Raw genomic sequence first — 20043 nt, 5'->3', positions numbered from 1 at the left:
AGGGCTGAGCAGCCTTTGCCTTCAGTCATCACTGACTGCTGAGATTCATCTTGCCCTTAACAACTTCAGGGCAGGCTCAGCTGCTAACGCAAGACTCCTGATGTAATTTAAGTATCAATCATTTTCCAAGAAAAAAACAGTTGAGTCTGCATGGCAAGGCTGTATATCTACGCTGCCACAAGACTTCCTCTGCGTAAAACAAGGAGACCTTTTGACCCAAGGGACTTTGCTTCCTGCAGAGGAAATCAAGAGGGAGCAAAGTTCACTGTGATCAAAATAAGTCTTGACATAAGAGCAGATTTCCACAGACTTGCCTGTATGCAAGAAGGGGGTGCACAGCCCCAGCAGCCCAGAAAACATCTGATCCAGAAAGATATTTTCACCATGACTTCAGATTCACTCTGCCTCAAGGTTGTCTCCAAGCAGAAGAAAAGCCACCATGGCACTCCATTTCAGTGTAGATCACTAGCAAATCCCCAATCCCAACGTAGCTGTGGTGCCTTTGAGCACCAGCAGCTAATGGGATTGGTGAGGGCTCTTGTGGTTGGTTGGTTTTGGAATATTTTAGGAAAACTGCCTTGGTCCCTGCTGTCCTCAGCCAGCTCCACGGCTTTGCTACCAGCAGGAGTTTCTACCATGCTGGAGTTTGGTGCCTGGCTCAGCATCTCTGTGTTGTCCCTGTGTCCATAACTGGCCAGATGGGTGTCAAAGAGGAAAAGTCCTGGGAAGAAAGAGGTTTGGGGAGGGGGAAACCAGGATGTGCTCCTGTCTCTTTCCCACCCTGCCACCAACAGAGCAGAAAGGAAAAAGGTCGCGGGGCGGTGGGAAAGGAAGCAAGTTTGAGGGTACTTGTTGCATTCCCTCTGCATTCCCGTGATGGCTGGAAGTGGGTGAGCAGCAGAACACCACCACCTCTGGGGAGAGGAACATCCACTCAGCCCCCCAGAATGAAGAGAGTTACTCAGAATTTTGGGAAACAGAAGTAACATGCAGGGTATCTGGCATTGGCAAGTGACTGGGGGCAGTGATTTGTGCCCAAGTGAGAGTAGAGCCCTGACCAAAATGGGGGGGAGAGCAGCTCCTTTTATCAGCACTGGCTGCTACATTTCTCACTTTTGGAGTAGAAAGTTGAGCAGCTGCTGCTGCTGGCACTGCAGGAAAGCATCCCTGGGCCACTTGGCATGGAGGGAAGGGAGCAGGTCCATCCCTGGGGAGTCCTGGAAGGAGTCTGGCTCTTCTTGTTGACGGCTTTTATTTTGCTTCCTTTAAAGGCTGGGAGGAAAGAGGGAGGGAGGACCTGAGCAATGTGGTCTGAAAGGAAAAAAAAATAAAAAGGCAAGTTAAAGATGTGAAGTGCCTGGCAGAGACCCAAAGCACAAGAGCACAGAGACCGTGAGAAAAATGTAAGTTTGCTGTCCAACTGGATGGAAATCAGATGTCGCTTGGGACTTCACAGGACTTGTAAATGAATAAAGGAATGGGCAGGAAAGGGAGAAGATCCTGCCAGGCTGGAGAAGGCAAACCAGCAGGCCCTTGGTCCCAAAATGGTTAATATCTGTGAGACTTATTCCTGCAGGCAGCAGTGACTGTCCTATCGCAGCATAAATCCTTCACTAACTGCTAAACCAGATCTCCTGAGAATGGAGGAGTGGAGACTTCAGGGCTTTGATGCTGCAAGTAGCTGAGGAGGAGGAGGAGGGAGTCATGAGGATGGGGAAGAGAGCCATTGCAACCCTTTCTGGAACACAAGGGAACAGAGCTGCTCCAGTGGCACCAGGCAGCTTCCATTGCTGTTCTCAACTCACCTCGTGGCTGCTGGGATACCTGGCCAAGGAGTGCCAGGGTATCTGTTGGGCATGGACGACCCAGAGGAACAGAGCAGCAGAAGGAGGACAGAGGGATGGCAGAAGAGGTGGGATACTCCCTTGGGAAGATCTTCAGCAGGATGGACACAGCTAGCTTTGGAGATCAAGTGACTTTTGCTGTTCCATGTGCAATCAGACCATGGGATACACTTGGAGACTAATGGAAGGAGCTGCCCATGCCCGTGCCTTTATTATACACATGCACACACAAATCCTTGAGATACCACCCCATCTAGTATCTCCTGCAGGAGCTCCTGTTTGTACCCACCTGCTAAAAGGGGAAACCCATGCAAGAACCAGCAGGGACAGCTAAAGAAGCCTTTGTGAGCTCTGTATCACCCATGCCAAATAGGGGAAGGCTTAGAGACTTCTGCTAGAGACTTCTCAGAGCTGCTCTTGGCTGAACACCTGGGTGGGACCTGCCTCTCCTGCACAGAGGCTGAAGGGGTCCATGATGACCCATTGCTGGACTGAGAGAGCAGGTCCAGGGCAGGCTCTGGTTGGCAGCATGGTGTTCCTAGTGTCCCTTTCCATGCACCATGCTCAGCCTGCCAGGCAGGCACAAAAGGCCTGTCCTTGCCATTTCCCAGCAACTCGCTGCGGGAAGCTCATTCCTGCTCACCATGGGCTGGGAATGGAGCCACCACTGAGACCCACAGGGCCCTTCCTGTAAGGAAACAAAGTTGTGCTCCTTGCACAGGAGCCTGGGGACTCCCCAGCAGCCAGCCATGGCCCAGGGCACTGCTCTGTGAAGAGCTGTAAATGCCAACAGAGATGGCTGCTGCCCCAAAATGCTCCCACCAGAGCTGGCCTTGGGGCCCGGGCAGTGCAGTGCCCACCTCTGTTAGTGCAATGCTCTTGGCGGCATCATGAGGGGAGATTTTTAACCCTCTTCAGGGAGGTTTAGGAGGAACAGATGCTGGAGGTGGGTGAGGAGGCACTTAGGTAGATGGGGACATGCAGAAATATTCGGAGAGGCCAAGCGACCCCACAGCTGCAACCGATGGCACCATTAAAGCAGTGCGGAGCCTTAAGGAAAAAAGCCCAAGGAACCACAAAACGCCCCCAAAACCTCCATCTGAACACGCTCAGGACGTCTCTGTGACCTGGTGGGACCTCGCCTGGGGATGTCTGGGCTCGGGGCTCCCTCTAGAGGGTTCTGCACAGCCAGCAAATGGCCACACCAAGGCCTTGAGAAGGCGGCTCCAGGGCTCCAGGGCTCAGCCCTTCCTCCCCTTGGGATCCTGCTGTGCACGGGGCGGCCTGAAGAGCATCCCCGACCTGCCCTGAGCCCGCAGGAGCGTCTCCAGCCCTGCCGAGGGCCGTGGCAGGGGCAGACACTCCGTGTGCTTGCAAGGAAGTGTTTACACGGCTTATTTCAGCCAAGCAGGATTTGGGGAGAGGGACACTGGAAGTGACTTTGTGCTATAGGTGCAGGCAGAGCTGAATCCAGCCTTGGAGATCCTGTAGAGGGGTTGGAATGATTCAGGGCCAAGCAATATCCTGAGGTGAGAGCAGGACTGTAAGCAGGAGCTGCATAAAGGCAACTGGCCCTCACCCCTGGGCAGAGCTTGGAGCAGGGGCTGCCCCAGGACACACGTCCCACCAGGAAGATCCCAGACACCAGGAGGAGCTCCTTATCAGAGCAGTGCTGCTGTGAAGGAGCAGCCTTGGGAGAAGACCCAGCCAGCAACCCATGGGGCAGCTCATCACAGGACAGGCTGCTCCTGGCCAGGGGTGTTGCAGGGATTTGCTGTCACCGACTTGTCCTCGGACATCTGAGACTGCTCTGGCACCAAAAGGCTTTTTCACTCTCTAAAACACCTGCTTGACAGCCCTCTGAGATATTTTGTCATAAAGGGTGATTGTAAAGCTTAAAGTTTTCTTGCTAATAACTTAATTACAGCTCAGACTGCCTAAAGCAATGAGGCACTTCAAACACATCCAAAAAGGGAGATGCTAGCCATGTTAGCTCATCCTTGAGGTTTTAATTGGAGCAGCTGCAGGGGCAGGTTGGCAGGTGGACAGCATCTCACAGCCTTTGTGAGGAGGTCTTGGCTCTCCACCTCTCAGGCCAAAGTCACAGACAGAAAGAGGTCACACAACAAAAAAGAGCAATAGGAATGAGGTTTTGGGTGCTTTTAACGTTTCCTAGGACAAAACAATTTGAGGTCTAAACACATGGAGCTGCAGGGGGGCTGAAATTCTCCCCAGGCCCTTGGACAAAGGGCTCTGCTCAGCTATGGCAGCAATTCTCAGCTCAGCTCTGCTCAGCTGTGAGCAAGACTTCTGCTTTTTGTCTGCATACAAATCCCAGCTGCCCTGTCCCCTCCAGAAGGAACAGGAGAAAGCTGGAAAAAGAAGCACCACAAGAAGTTGCACTCCCTTCTAATCAGCACTTTTTCTGCTGGTGAGACAAAAATTCTTTGTGCAAACCCTGGAGAAGACAAGCCAGATCCTGCTCAGTGCCTACCTAAGGGTGCAAGCACCTATGCTTGAAGCCAGAAAGGGCTCTTGAAGGGAAAGTCATGTCTTACTAACTCAATATTCCCCACTGAAAGGGTGGTCAGACACTGGAGCAGGCTGCTCAGGGATCTGGTAGAATCACTATCCTTGGAAGTGTTCAAAAAGTGCATTGATGTGGTGCTTAGGGACATGGGTTAGTGGTGGGCCTGGCAGCGCTGGGTTAATGCTTGGACTCGATGATCTCACACGTCTTTTCCCACTCGAACAATTCTGTGATTCCAGGACGTAGCTGGTCTCAGCTGGTCCCCAGGCTGGCTGATGGGCCCCTCGCTAGCCTTCACTAGATGGTGCTCTACGCCCTCCCAAAAAATCCCTTTTGCAGCCAGAGCCCGTTTGTCTTGTGCTGCATTTCCAGCTGCAGCCTCAGGTGGGAGGAAAAGGGATATTTTCCTGTCGGGGGATGTTTTCCGCAGCGGCAAAGCAGGATGGGCAGTGGGGGTTGAAGAGCCCCCGGCTGTGCTGAAATGCAGTGGGAAATGTGTGAGAAAGAGGAGGTTGAGCAGATGGAGCAAAAGGCACGATCACCCCTCCCTGCCTGGAAGGTCCTTGTTTGCACTGATTTGCCCCCACAGAGGAATCACATCCTGGCAGAGGATGTCCATACTTTCCCTGGCCAGGCCTTAGCTGAAGGAGGACACTTTGCCCCTCTCCAGCTATGTGGGCACACGGTTTGTGGGCAAACCCTTCCAAAAGCGTCCTGGCAGCTTCAGCAGCCGCGGGCACAGCCAGAGACCTCAGCGTTTGTGGCTCCTCCTTCACCCCTTGGAAAGCCAAGTGCCACCCCAGGCAGCCCTGCCCTGCCCTGCCGTGGGCTCAGGCAGGTTGTGCTGTCAAACTAAATTCACCCAGAGCGTGTGGAGCTGCAGAGAGCTCTGGGTGGGCTGAGGGACAGGTCTGCCCCTGGGGAGAGAGCAGCAGACACACTCCAGCACCCTGCTGGCAGCGGGAGGGAGGATGCCTCTGTAGGACTCGGCAAACGAAGCTCTTAAGCGGCTCTTGTCAGCCAAGAGATAAACACACTTCGAGTTAAAAGTGTGTTTATCACCCTCTGATGGGGAATATGGCATGTGTGTACGTACAGCTTGCAAGTGGAGAGGCTTGCTAACCGTGCAAGAGAGCTACCCAGGGACAGAGATGGGCTGCTTTGGCTGGAAGAGGGATTTTCAAGGTTTTATTGCCTGATTATCCCATATTTTCTTTGCAAAGTGTGTGTGTGGGTCTCATCTTGAAGCCTCTGACCCATCAGTCAGCCAATGGATTTTTGCATTTGTTGCTCTCTTTGAAGCCTGTTCAACCCCCTGTGGTGAGGACAGAAACCACTGCTCAACAACAAGCCTTTCCTGAAATTCAGTTTTGCAGGACAAAACCCCCAGAGAGGCTTGTACTCTGTGTCATGGGTGCCTTCAGTGCACACAGCCTCCCTTTGACAAGCTGTCAAAAGGCTTCAAGAGGATCTTCATTGCTTTACACACCCTGGTTGGGAAAGCTTGAGCAGAGAGATTGGCTTTGCAGGAGTCAGAAGCCAGGCCTCTTCTCAGACGTGACATTTTGGGCACTGCCACCCTCCCAAACTTCATTAGAATCATTTCAGTGTGACAAAATAATCAGAAAAAAAAATAATAACAATAACAAAATAATCAGAAAAAAACCTTTGTGTCCAGCCTTAAAAACATCTCAAGCCAGATCACTGCTGCCCACAGGGGAATTGCTTTCACGGGGTTTCAGGGAGATGTTTCTTCCAGAGCAACAGTCCCCCAATATTTCCTGGGTTGGCCACATTCTCCATGCCCTCCCTTAAAGCTGTGGCACCATCCAGGCCTCTTAAAAACTAATTTCCTGGACAGGCAGAGGAGAAACAAACAAAGCTTGGGAACCACAATCAGGATTTCAGGCTGTGATGCCACTTAGCCTCGCCCAGCCACCAGGTTCAGCCCAGAGCAGATCCTGGATCTGGTGCAGAGATGGATAATGTCTGCTGGAGATGCTGCTCACAACAAGCTCTGTTCCACAAGGTGAAGATCCAGCACTGCTTTGATTTGTGATCCATCAGTGTTGAACAACAGGAGATCCCATCATGGCTGAGGAAAAGAGCTGCCTTTCTATCAGAAGAGGGAAGGGGGAAAAAAAGATTCTTGTTTCAGCACCTGGGTTGGAGTAATTTCCCAGACCATCTCCATCCCAGTGCTGTGGAAGGCAGTGTGCTGGCAGCTGCTCCAGTGCTGCCTCACACCAAGTGTTTTTGCCTTTTGGGAGGCGTTTGAAGATCAAGAGGTTTCTAGGGGGGTGTGAGGAGATGAGTAATGAGGAAACAGCCTTTAGGAGGCTTCCAGTGAGGAAGCCCAACCCTTTATGCCAAGCCTTGCATCTTTTGAGAGGCTCAACTACTTCTGCATCTGGACAGCATCAGTGGAAGAGGGTGAGAAATGGAAGCTCCTTTTTCCCCATGGGCTTCTCTGAGTGACACATCAAAGGCAATACCATGGGAAACCCCACAAATGGGTCTCATCCTAGAGATGCCCTAGGGCCTTCCTAATGTGGACTCTCTTTATGCCAGCCCCAGGTCCCAGTCTTGCTGTGAGCTGTTTTCCTGCCCTCAGGCACTGGATAGCCCCATGGGCTGGCTGAGCTGCTGAAGCTGCTGCTTGCCCATTCAGCAACACATCTGCAATCCCTGAGGGGGTGGGAGCAAAGCATTTTTAAACTTACCACTGGAGCTTTTTGGTAGGGCTAAAGTTCATCTCTCAAGAGCTTGAGTTTCATGTAGCATGAGGGCTGGTGTGAGCCAGCCCCAGGACACCTCCTGCTGCTCACTTCCTCCATTTAACAGAATGAAACATAGAAGGGTTCATTAATATTGAAAAAAAACTATCTCACTGCACCCTCATGCCGGTGGAAATCATCTCAGCTGACTGCAGCAAGCTCTCTGCACTCACCAGTGGATGCCTACGTTGCCCTCAGTATCCAGAGAGCAGATTAAAATTTGGCTGGGTTTTAACTCAGGATTTGTGGAGTGGTGCTTCGGGTACACACCTCAGGGCCTGGGCTGCAATTCCTGACTGCTTAAGGAGCACATTCGTAACTCATCAACATCTCTGCCGGGTTTCTACCCTCGGGGGAAGCCCCAGGGACAGGTTTTCAGGCAGAGAATGGGGTGGTGAGCACAGCTGGCATCCCACACAGGGACATGGGCACAAGATCTGAGTGAGGTCACCAGGGCAGCTCAGCAGCGCAAGGCCAGGATCATGGGCATTTTGGGCATTTTGGGGATGGCTTTTTGCTTTGTTTCAGCTCCTCCCTGCCCAAGCTGATAACGTGCAGCTGATACTGCACTGAAAAACCTGCTGGAGAGAGCAAAGAAATCCACAGGCAGCCATGGCTGGCTCTGCTGGATTTGCTGCAGGATCAGGCAGGACACTGCCTGACATCAGTGTCCCCACTCCTGCTGTAGGCTGGAGCAGCTCCAGCACAGGGAACACCTCAGTCTGGTAGCAGCTGTGTGACCAAACTTCCCAAAGGGCAGCAGGAATCCTCCCTGCCCTCATCTTGGAATATGGGCACAGGAGCACCATGTTCCCCTCCTCCACACGGTGCCAGTGCTGGAAGAAAAAGAAAAAGGATCAGATGCTGCAGAAGTCCTGACCTCATTCCTACCCTGCCTGCATATGTTTTGTGGTAATGCTGTGATAATTCTCAAATGCTTCCTTTAAATTTTCCCAGCCAGGCACCAACATCACTGCCATCACCCCGTCTCCTTGTCTCTGCAGGAGTGTCCTCAAGGAACACCTTTGCATTTGGCTGAACAAGATGTTCTTGTCTGAGGAACCACAACAGTGTTTTTCCTGGTTTTCCATCCATCCCACTAAACCACCAGCTTTTCTTCCTACTGTTTTGAGTAGAATGCATTCCTCTGGCTAGTGTTATGTGGACAGTATGTCTGACATTTCCTATCATCTTTTGGTCAGGTGAGCTCCAGGTAGGAAAGATGTGCTCCTGATGGAGTGATAATGCAGAGAGATACATAAATACAGTGTCCCAAAGCTTCTCCTTGGGCGGTGTCTTCCCAAGGAGATGTCAGAAGCATCCAAACAGTGGTTTGCTGCATCAGGGTAGGAATGTGCCTGGCATGACTGGTGTGTAGGGTCTGTCCTGGGTATCAAGGAGCCATCAGACAAAAATGCCTCATGGAACACTTCCACCTGCTCCAGCAGTGATGGAGGACATGTGCAGCCCCAAGCCATGACTTTGCCCTTGCTGCTGGTATCAGGCATACAATGGGTGTCTCCTCATGATTTCTGGTCTTCTCAAAGTGCATCTGTGATGAGCTTCTGTCTGATGGGACTTTTCTTACCAAACACTTTGCCACTCCTGGAGGGAACTTTCTTATCTCAAGGGTAGTAGGATTGGGCAGAAACATATTTGCAGGGTGAAAGTCACCCCATAAACGAGGGGAAACACAGTGGGTCTCCCAGGAGGCTGCATTTTTGGCCCAGAACACAGCCCAAAACAACAACAGCATGCAGGTGTTTTGTCCATACCATTTTTAGCGAGCTTAAGGTAAAGCATTAGGACAAGGAAACCCAGACTCTGGCTTCCAGGCTGGTCTGCCACAGCTCTCAGATGTCTTTGCTCAATCCCTGTGCTCCTCTCCAGTCCTGAGACCATTTCACAGCGAAATATTCCTGTATTCTGTTCCTGCAAAATAGGTGGCAAAATATGCATTGCCACAACGGTAAGCAGTGGCAACCACAGGCCCAAACACAATTTGTTTTTTTCTCTCTTGGATAAAGATATGTCAGGGACTCAAGCTAAATACTTTTCAGTAATGCCCATTTTTTTGAGCTCATGTTTTAACTAGATCAGTGTTGAGGCCACCCAAGTTACCAGCTAATGTCACTGTCACTTCCAGCACTCCCTAATCGGTCCCACCCTGAGCAGGCAACAATCAATCTCTTCTTCATTGGTTAAACATCGCATTTTACAGATTCTTGGCCAAAGGCCTTCAAGATCCTTGCTTCCCAAAGAGAAGGGAGAAAACACAGCATCCTTGTGAGGCTATTCAAGTGCTTTGAGTCAAATTTTCCAGCAGGGAAGGCCCATGGTGCAATCACACAGCCAATGCATGTTCTGAGCAGTGCCCCAGCTCTGCTGGGAGCAGGGTCAGGCTCTGGGGCTGCTCCAGCATTTTTTCCCACAAGTTCAGCCCATGCATGAGTCCTGCCCCAGCCCAAAAGCCTTTGCTGAGATGCCTTTGACAGAGGGAGTGAGCTGATCTGCCGACACAAGGCTGTCCCAGCAGATAAAATAAATATTTAGCTGGAGAACATCTAACAGTTTTCAAAGAGCCCGGGATGGCCCAGCATGTTTAGACTGTGTGCATAGCAAAGGGTGCTGCTGTCTTTAATCATCCTTGTATGTATTCCATGCTTTTATCTGGAGTTCTTCACAGTCCTCCACAGGGAGGTTTGTCCTGTTCATCTCTGCATCACAGATAAGGAAATGGGGGTGCAGCCAGCGAGGGCTGGGCTTGGGGTGCTGGGGGTGCCACGTTTGGAGCCGCCCTTCTTTGTGTTCCCTCTCCGAGGCCCGAGCTCCTCCAACAAGATGCTATGAGAAGTGTTTTCCATGTTTTCCTGCTGGTGGTGGCCCTTGTGGCTGGTGCCACTTGTGCCCATATCTCAGCAGCAGTCCCTGTATCCCACTGTACCCCTCGCCCCTGGATGCAGCCAGGAGATGGGTTTGCAAAGTGGCTCTGAATTGCAGATGAAAAGCAATGTTGCTTTCTGTTCTGGTGTTTTGCATCATGAAGTAGCATCTCTTCTCTCTCAGCTTTATTTATTTATTACTTCATTTCACAGATGTTTCAATATAAAGTAATTAGTCCTGAGGGTAGCATTAAGCCAAGAACAAATTAGGCTGTAACACAATGTCTCCCCTGCCTGGGTGCTCTGTTTTTTGGGAGCCCAGCAGGCAAGGCTCCTGCCTGGACTCTGCCTGAGCTCTGTAACCAAGAGCATCCCGAGGGGGTGCAGTGCTCTGGGGCTGTGGGCAGGATGGGGCCCAGGGAGTTCTGCTTGGAACAAGCTGCTGCTGGAGGGAGGTGTCAAAGGGAACCTGCCCCCATCCCAGCCTCCCATCAGCTCTCACCATGGCTGAAGAGGAGCCAGCTGAGTCCTAAGGCAAGAAATGAAGCATGGTTTTCTCTGGAAGCTGTGTGGGCTTTAATGAGAGCCTGACCCAGGGTCTTATAAACTCTTTTTTTTAAAAATAATTCCTTTTGAATTAACACATTTGCTTTCTCAGTTCAAATGCATATTTCCCTTGCCCCACAATTTCTCCCATACAACATTCTTTTGAATCAGATTTTCATAGAAACTTTTACTGAAAACAACAGCCTAGCCACCTCAGAAATATCCAGCCCAGCCAATATATCCCTGTGGAAAAACTGTGATAAATTGATGGGTCATTCTCAGATGGGGCTGCCTGAGCAGGAGCTGGCCCCAGACTGGGGAAGGAGCATCCCCACACATCCCCAGACATAGTACTGAAGTTACACCCTTGTGTATCTGTATAAAACACACAGAGGTGTTTTATAGATCCCCCTGCTTTTCCCTATTTCCCTGTGTAGCCACAGAGGGAATCTCTGCAGAGGATGAGAAGTGTAAACCCAGATTTTATATCAGAAAGCAAAGTATACCTTCGTGTCCTGGGAACCTCATCATGCCTGTGTTTGCCAGCCCCCTCCATCTTCCAGCCCCATGGATCTAGGGGACTTGGGTCACATCCCAGGCTACAAGGCACTTGAACCTTTTCAGAACCACCTTTTCACAAACTAAGCTAATTTTTCAGGCCTTGCCTTCTTAAGGCCACCAGCTTTCCAAGAAATTTTAAATCCTATAAAATTCACCCAAATCCCATAATCCCTCATGGAAACAAAGGCTGGACTGATTATTTTTTGCTAAAAGGTTGGGAGGCTTCCAGCTTTCTGAAATGCAGCTCTGCTGAAAGAAAAATCTTTTGAGGCCAAAATCATGTACTGGTGGTTTTGGAAAGACAAGTTAAAATAAGGCATTTCAGGAAAAACAAAAAGCCTTTAAAAATAGTCTTGAAGCTATCTTTATCCCCAGGTCTGGAAGAGGAAGGGTCACACTTATTTTTTATCTGCTTTCCCCCCTGCCCACTGAAAGAAAAAGGGGCAAGTGGTTTATTTTTAACCTCCTGTTCCTGCTGCAGATGCAAGAAAAGCCATTTTTCCCAAAGCTGGCTGGAGCTTTGTGTGCTGGGACAGCTGTGGGAACCTCTGTCTGCCCCAGCTATGAGAAAATAGGGCTTGGAGGGGGTTTTGGAGACCAGGAAATTATTTGTGGGTGGCCAAATGGGGGTTGGGGTAGCTCAGCAATATCATTGCAGGGCAGTCATCAGGGTCTTTCTTGCAGGGAGGTCTGCAAAGATTACATGGGTGCTGCTGCAGCACCTCATCAGAAAAGGGCCTTTGATTCTTTCCTCTCCTTTTGGAGTGGTGAGAGCAGGGGGAAGAGCAGCACCCACCCTGTGCCACCACATCAAGGTGCCCTTGGGGAAGGGGCTCACATTCCTGAGCTGCTCCTCAGCTCTGGGGAGCATGGATGGGCAGGGGGGCATCTCACTCCCTGATGCCATTGCTCTTCCCAAAACCATAATAATCTCCTGGGAGTGCAAGGACCAGTGCTGCACAAAGCCCTCAGGATGTGGGTGCACAATAGCTTTAGAGAGGCAGGAGGGTGTTGTAAGTTTTTCTCCTTCCCTGCCATTCCTGATCCATGATTTACCTCTGCTGCTGCCAGATGTGGAAATGTCTGGGTGAGAATGGCTGCCAATACCCCAAACCCTGTGCCCAAGTGGCAGGGGCCAGGTAAGAGGGTGTCACTTGCAAGGTGAAGCACAGCATCATTTGGGACACCCCTGCAATGACTTCTGTCCTCTCTCAGTTCCATAACAGCTTTTTGCAATTCCTCAGTCTAGCTTCTCCTTTACCATCCTAAATAACTGTCCATCCTGAAGCAATCCCTTCATTTTTAGTGACCACTTCATCCAGCCCGTGATACATGGCTCCAGCAAACTCCCTTCCTAGAGAAACACCCCCTCTGCTTCCCAGCTTTCATCTCCAGTGGGAGGACTTTGATTTTCTTGGCAGTCTTTGTGCCTCTGTAGAGGCCAGTGGCAATATGGGACAATTCACCCTTGCCTGTGCTTTTTGAGCCCTTCAGAGGTTTGTGAGACAGGACTTTCCTTTGCAAAAGCCCTGTCAACTCTCCCCAGGTAATTAATTGCAGTTTTTGATACAGTTTCTGGTCATGTGGGCAGCACAGAAATGAGGTACAGACACCAAGAAACCTCCTGAAGGCATTTTTCAATGTCCTGTGGAAAAGCAGTGCAGCTGCCCCAGTCCAGGAGCTGTTTGCAGCGCTCTTGCTGGGAGGATGCAAAACCCTCCCATGCATTAACTACTGCACAGCCTCACAGCAGCTTCTCACCTTGCCTGGACCCCTTAATCCCCATGCCAGTGGATTTAATACCCCTGTATTAAAGAAGGCAGCTTATGGAGAGGCTGCTGGGAATTTATTAGCTGGGCTCTTGGGAGGCAGAGCCAATAAAATAGAAACTTAATGAGCAGCATTCTGGTCAAAGGAGTTTAAATAATACCTAGCAATCTACATCCTCCAACTCTTCACCTCCAAGGCTGATCAGTGGAAGTAGCTACATCCATGAGATCCCAGCAAGGGACCAGAGTCACTCTGGAACCCTGGGCATGAATGAGGTGGGAGCCAGGAGCCAGGACAGTTGCTTTAGATGATTTATAGAGTTAGTGGCAGAGTGGTAGAATTAGCTGATTTATTTGAAAATTAAAAAAAAAAAAACAAAACAACACACCAGAATGATGAGAAGAATTGCATTACACTGCTTTTGGTTTTTGCTAAATGTAAACAACAGCTCATGTTATTTTAGAATTTAGCTTTGTTAATAATACTGCAGGATGCACTGAAAGCACCTTCCTGGTGCAAAGACTTTCCAGACACCTGTGAGGCACCACCAGCTCTCGATTAGGCACAGGAAGGAAAGGCAGCGGTCCAAAAATTCAGTCAATCCAGTTTTAGGCTTCCTAATCCCATCTTAGAAGTGGTGAAGCCACATGAGAAGGCACTGATCCAGGATGAACTTGCTCTACCTGTTCAATTTTTCTGTTTTTTAAAAAACAGGCTTCCTTTGAAGCATCAGGCTTCACCCCAGATCAGGTACGAGCTCATCTGTACATCTAACCTCCTTCCAGAATAGCCACAAACCCTCCCCCAGTGAGAGACATCCAGCCAGCCCAAGCTGTGCACAGCTCAGGGAAGGGCAACACATTTGTGTCAGAAATCTCCAGTCATTCCCCCTGCTCCCTTGAATATCAAACAGCAGAGCTGACACTGCAAAGGCAGATATCAAATTGTAGTATCTGTTCCTGTCATGCTGAAGAGAAGCAGAAAAGGAGCAGTGGCTGCCTGCAGGAGATCTGCTGACAGCACCAGGGCTTGAGGATGCTCAGCACCAATGGCCAAGGGAATGGCAGACACCCCACTGCTCCCCTGGAACCCCAGGGACAGTTCACTTGGATCTGCACTTCAAAGAAAGTGAGCTACCAAGGGAAAAAACAAGAACAACTGTGTGTGCAAGCCTGCTGGGTGCCTGTTGGCAGCCCTCCTTGCACTGGCAGGAGAAAAGAGCCACAGCCCAGGCATCACAAAGGTGCACAGGGCTGCTCAGGACCTTTTCCAGGGTAAAATCAAAGGAATTCAAGACAGGGTTGTGAGTAGCTGATCCAAGGGAATGTTGGAGCAAGACACATTTGCAGATACAAGACATCTGCATTTGGAATGGGGAATAGGAGAGAAATGCACGAGGAAACGGATACAGGAAGGAAGGAAGGACGAGCACATGCCAAATTCTTTTTTCTCCCTTTCAAGTATCAGCCACAAAGTGCCAGAGGTCTCAGGCCACTGTGCCTGTTGGACCTCGGGATTCTGATGCTTCCAGTGGTCTCTTCCAGTGTCTCCATGCAACTAATCCCAGCCGAACAGCAAAGATCAAGCATGTCAGTACCAGCAGAACAACTGGGGAAAAAACACAGAGGCATGTTAGAGCATAAAAAAGACAGTGCCTCTTGTCATACTTCAGCTCCCAGAACAGGGGTATTCAGGGAAAGAGAAAAAAACCCACAATAGCCTATACAGGATCCATTTCCCCCAGAGTTGTATCTCTCAGAGTTTCACTGCTATACAGTGAAACTTGCCCAATGCTTCCAGGTCAAGGAATGTCTAAAAAGGGGGAGGCTTCCTGGACACAGGAGTTAAAATACATTACATTAACAAAATACTCCAAGAATAGTTGAACTATATAAAGAAACATGTACTAGTTTGGGGAAAGCACATTCTCGTCCTACCAGTCAAACCAGCTGAACCACTAAGAATGAAGTTTTGCTGGTAAGAAATGTACCTACTCCAGGAGCAGAGCTGCCTGCCAGAGACCATGCACACCTCCACATTCCTGGTGGCCACAACCATCAGGAGACCTCCAACCTCCAGTGCTCCCATGGCTGTGGCAGGCAAGCTCTGCCAAGTCCTGCTGGGTGCTTTCAGACATGGCCAGGCTCCAGCTGCACTTAGAGCCAAGGGAACTGTTCTGGAGCAGCTCCAATGGTGGTTCCAGTCCAGAATTTAGCTTTGGCCACTGGTATGTGGCAGTGGGAAGGCTGAAGGGTGGGAACATGTTCCCTTCTGCTGACCCCGTGGTGGGAATAGGCATCTCAAACCATTTCAGCAGGATTCAGAGTTCACAGAGCTCACTGCCTTTCATGCCAGCACAAAACTGCTCATAATGGTACAGCTTCTGCCAGACTGTGATTGTACAGAATTTGGACAGCTTAAGCCCATTTACTACGGATGACTACACTCAACTCTGCTACAGTGGCTGGCAGCAACCAGATAATCCCAGGAAAACTTGTTGAGGCTAGCCTGGGCTCTGCACAGGAGAGGAGCATGTGAAGCCCTCCGTGGGTCAGAAGCTCATGCACTGCTCCAATATGCCCAACAACAGAGGGCAAATGGAAGTCCACAGCCTTCATCCCAGCCCTGCTTTTCCTTTCCTGCCCTACGTCAGACGGAGCTGCTGGAGCAGCCAAGTGGGTGATAGAGGATTGCAGGACAAACATATTGCACTGGGAAGTGAACTTGAGACAACACAAGCTTTGGATTCAGCCCCAAGGCTCATGGGCAATGATTTCTGCTCTGCTCTTTCCTTAGCAAAACAAATACCTTCAAATATGTCCCTAGTTCTGCTTTTAACAAATAATGCTTTTCAAGTGGCAAGACTCTCTTCCCTCAATACAGAGGAAGATGTGAAGTGTTTACAGGCCTTCTTTTACAGGAGTTGGGAAGATTCACCTATAAAAACGTCGTTGGTCAGTGTGGATGAAAACGAGCCACTCCTGCACGCGCTGCCAGTCAGAGCTGCTATCACCACTGGGTAGACTGTGAGGTTATAGCGGACATACTTGTCAAGAAAGTAGTTTTCTACATAAAACCTGTGAAGTAAAAGGGTGACCAGAATAAGAATTTTCTCTATATTTTGTTTTCCATTCCCTAAGAAAAGAATTAGACAGAGAATGAAGGGTTTTGTGGACCACCTGTGACAAGAGTCCAAAATTTTTCATTTACTAATATTCAAAAAGTTCATAAATAATATATTTAAGGTAACTTAAGGGAAAAATAAAGCCATGTTTCATATGGTTTCTGTATCACACCTTCAGATGTAAACCTAAGGCAGGCTGGGCTCATGTAAGTCACAAAAACGTGTTCCTGGCCCACAATACTTATTGGCATTGCTGAGGTCAGGGGAAAAAAGCTCTGCCCAGACTCCCAGTTCATCTGCCATGAATTATAACAGAGGCCTTTGTACTCAGTGTTGGGAGAGGGACAAGTGATGGCTGAATTGGAACAGCTGGTCACGACTGGTGAGAGGTGGAAGGGGTTTCTGAGGCTCGGTGGGGACCCGTGGGGTTGCTTACCATATCACCAAGCTGAGAGCCAGGATGCTCAGGGAAGCAGTGGTTGCTTTCTCATTGGGCACGTTCCACTTGTAGATCAGCACGACGGCGAAGTTCAGCAGCGTGGCAATGCTGGTCCATGTCAGGTACAGGGCCAGCCCGTTCTGCACCTGCCACGCAGCACAGCAAGAGGACAGGAGTGACACACTCTGTTTGTCTTTGGTGACCCCTAGGCCCCAGTGCAGTTGAGCCAGACTCCTGGACCTAGCTGCAGGAAAAGTCCCCCAACACAGAGAAAAGGTGAAGCCTTGGAGTCCTGAGGGACTTCAGAGCTCCATGTGTCACACTGGTGTTTCAGGAAGTGCCAAGAACAGAGCCCACTCCCAGTTTGTGCCAAGAGATGAAGATGCCTTTCCAGAAAGTTTGCTAGGAACTTTTCTGTGCAGGGCAGAAATCTTTCCTTAGCTATGTTCTGCCACTGGATCTTTCACTCTTGATACCTCCAGCAATGCACAGAGGTTGTTTTTATTTACCATTTACCCACAGGACAGCTTCTCAAAAGCCACGTACCAGAATGCGGATGAGCCAGAGCTCAGCTTTGTGAGCCTTCACAAACCACGAGGAATGGATGCTCAAGGCTCGGTGGGAAACAAAAAGGGAGGCACATGTGGTAAGAGAGAGGACTGCCAGGAACACCAGGGCTGGAAGGAGGTATCTAGGACAAAGAACATGTACACACACAATAGACATCACATTTTTCTCAGTGGTGTCACAATGCCCTAATTTGTAGCTTTAGTGTTTGGCCTTTACTGGCTCTAAGTCGATCAGCCTTTAATAAAGGTAATCACTACACATAGCCTTCATTTTGACATGTTGCTGTTGCTGTTTTACTTTGTTAATCATGAAGTTGTTTTCCTGACTCCGAGTGATTTCTTCACCTCTTGACAGCGGTGCTCTCATAAGCCCTTAATGTGACCATCATTATGGAAACCATCCAAGGCAAGGAGCTTAACTGCATTTATAAAGAGAGGCATGGCTCCTGTCTTACCTGTGCAGGTAAAAATGTAGAACAGCTTTGAGGAGATCTCAGACTTCAATGACCAATCTGTTTCATGGGTAAGATGACAACATAATGCAACCCCCCAAACTTTTATGAAGGCTACATTTTGACAAAGCCTGGCATAGAGTTTTGCAGGCATGATTAAGTGTTCACACACAAAGTTAAAAAAAAACAGAGAAAAAAATAGTACTGGGGTGATCCCACCAAGAGTGTTAAAAAGTATTTGTAACAAAAGACAACTTACTCTCGGTCCCACAGAAAGAGCCATCCAACATTGAGGCAATTATTCAAACACCATGCCACATAAAAAGGTGTTGGCAGCAAGTCTGGTTTTATGAAGACATATCCAAGTTCATTCCTGCCAGGGAAAAGTGGGTATGGAGAGAGGAAAACAATGCCTGCATTGACCAAAAAAACCTTTCTGGCCTAATTTTCCTTATATTAGGAGGGACTTTACATTGGAATTAAACATTTTGGCTTAAATCAGACTATTTCTCTTCTGTGTCCTTCTCTGATACAATACAGAAATACCTGTGGCTTTCCCTGTCAGGCAGTTATTGATCTCATTACCCCAGGAAAAGTTTGCAGTCCAGTTCAACAAACCAAGAGACTCCCCAGTGCTGGTTGTTTGATCTCTAACAGAAAGAAAACTCAAAGCATTAGCTCTGTAATCCATTAATTTTGCCCCTGTGGATTCTCAGCCTGTAGCAGTGGGTAAGTGCAGGTACTGGGTAAATCTGTCAGATTCCCTGAATCACTGGAAATGAAGCCTCATAGAGGAGTTTACACACTTTGATGCCTGTCCACCCTTTAGAGGAGTTCATGTACACCTGCAAACTGCTTCCCAGCTTTGGTTGCTGGACATAAGAGATGTTCCAGCCCCAGAGCTTCAACATGCCAAGTAGTGGCAGTGGGTTTGCTCTTGCTAGAAACCCTTGAAAGGAAGGTAAGAGACTGAGCTACTCCAAAAGGGAAGAGTCACTGTCCCTTCTCATTTATACTGTAAAGAATAAATAGGGAAAATACCTTCGACAGATCCCTGACAAGGCGTAGAGGAGCCAGGCGAGCTGCCAGGCGTAGATGACGTTCCAGATGAGGAAAGTCCAGCCAGCTGGTGTGAAATCAGTGCTGTACTTGGCAGAGATATTTCCAGGGGTTGTCCTGAACAGACCTGTGGAATGTTATTGCAGGCAAAAGTGTTATTGCATCCAGAGCATGGGGAAAGACTAATTTTCCTGATTTTCCTTAACCTTCAATATTCCTCCCTGCCTCAGTGGGTTCAAGGATGATGAGAGCGCGCCCTTGGTGCAAACCAGCCATGTGCTGCAGTTGGTTTAGACATCCATTATGGGATCACTGTCCCTTATTGGGAACATTGTGCACCTGCCCTCTTAGACAGAACCAGGAAAAACAGCTGTCTGTATAATCCAGAGGATGGCATGATGGCATTTCCTGGCAGATTCAGCCAGTTAGCGTTCAAATGCGGCACCACTGTCATCTACAAACCCACAGCAGCATCCTGAACATCTTCCACCAGGGATACAAGGGGGTGCAAAGACTGCCTTTCAACCACCATTAGATCCAGATTCACCAGGGACATTAATTGGATTCAAGGGACTGGATAGGGTTCAGGCATTTGGCTGTAAACCTGGAGGATGCACCAGCTACTTCCACCTTTTACAGAACAAGGTGTATTTGGAGAGTTGATGAGGCAGCAAACACATCTATCCCATCTAAGCCACCTTGTATCATTGCATGATACAAAGCATGAAACCCACCTCTGAATGAAGAAAATTTGCTTGCATTACCTTTGAAAGTCCCAGTGGCATTTCCAGCATTCATTATCACCATGACCGTGAAAGTAGCCAGAGACAGAAACATCACCAAAATCTTCAACTTGTGTAGAGCATCCATCTTACCCTGAAACACATTAGAGATATTGTTGGCTTATCCTAAAGGAAGCCTGGATTTGTTCCACATCCCAGAGACTGTTTTAGAAATAATGTTGTAAATTCACAAATTTTAACTGCCAGCTTTTATTTGTGGAGTTTTCATTAGAACTAAAAAGGCCTTTGCATGGGCTAGGAGCATCTCCCTTTGATGAGATCTTGTGAGGTTGCAGAATGGAAATGGGAAGCTTTGGGAGAGCCATCTGCTCTGCCACCCTCCATTGCAAGAGCCATAACTTAGGTTTGCCTAAGGTTTTCACAAAGGCCTAAATAATTAGCCCACAAAATTAGCTTATCTGGCATCACTGTTTTACTGAAGCAAACAGGCTCATCAATTTTGCCCACTCTAGGAAGCAAATATGAAAATGTTGAAGTCTTCACTTAGCAGCCAAGTGCCTTTTAGTTCAACATAACTTCTCACAGTTACCTCTCTAATCCTATAACTCTGACAAATTAACTTCCTTTCATGGTGGTATTACCTCCTCATCTACTGGCTGCAAATAAGCTTTAACTGCTTTAGCACGTCTCAAGCACTTTATAGACTATAAAATCCACATTCTACAATTTTTCAAAGTTAGTAAGAAG

The 20043-nt window shown here is 48.9% G+C and overlaps 1 protein-coding gene across 2 annotated transcripts in view; it reads right to left on the bottom strand.

Annotated features, from left to right (window-relative positions):
* Positions 1-13242: 13242 nt before the first annotated feature.
* Positions 13243-20043, bottom strand: part of LOC118684504 (uncharacterized) — a 31878-nt gene continuing 25077 nt past the window's right edge. For both annotated transcript variants that reach the window (XM_036379310.2, XM_036379311.1), the window contains 7 exons: positions 19318-19429; positions 18536-18680; positions 17754-17867; positions 17020-17164; positions 16471-16619; positions 15848-15987; positions 13243-14518 (listed from right to left, as the gene is read on the bottom strand). In XM_036379310.2, coding sequence (XP_036235203.1) covers positions 14397-14518; positions 15848-15987; positions 16471-16619; positions 17020-17164; positions 17754-17867; positions 18536-18680; positions 19318-19423 — 921 coding nt within the window. In that variant the 5' untranslated portion in view covers positions 19424-19429 and the 3' untranslated portion in view covers positions 13243-14396. The remainder of the gene's footprint in view (positions 14519-15847; positions 15988-16470; positions 16620-17019; positions 17165-17753; positions 17868-18535; positions 18681-19317; positions 19430-20043) is intronic.

The sequence above is a fragment of the Molothrus ater genome, chromosome 3 (genome assembly GCF_012460135.2).
Source record: "Molothrus ater isolate BHLD 08-10-18 breed brown headed cowbird chromosome 3, BPBGC_Mater_1.1, whole genome shotgun sequence".
In the NCBI taxonomy this organism is placed as follows: domain Eukaryota; kingdom Metazoa; phylum Chordata; class Aves; order Passeriformes; family Icteridae; genus Molothrus; species Molothrus ater.
This window is presented reverse-complemented; position numbering and strand designations above follow the sequence as displayed.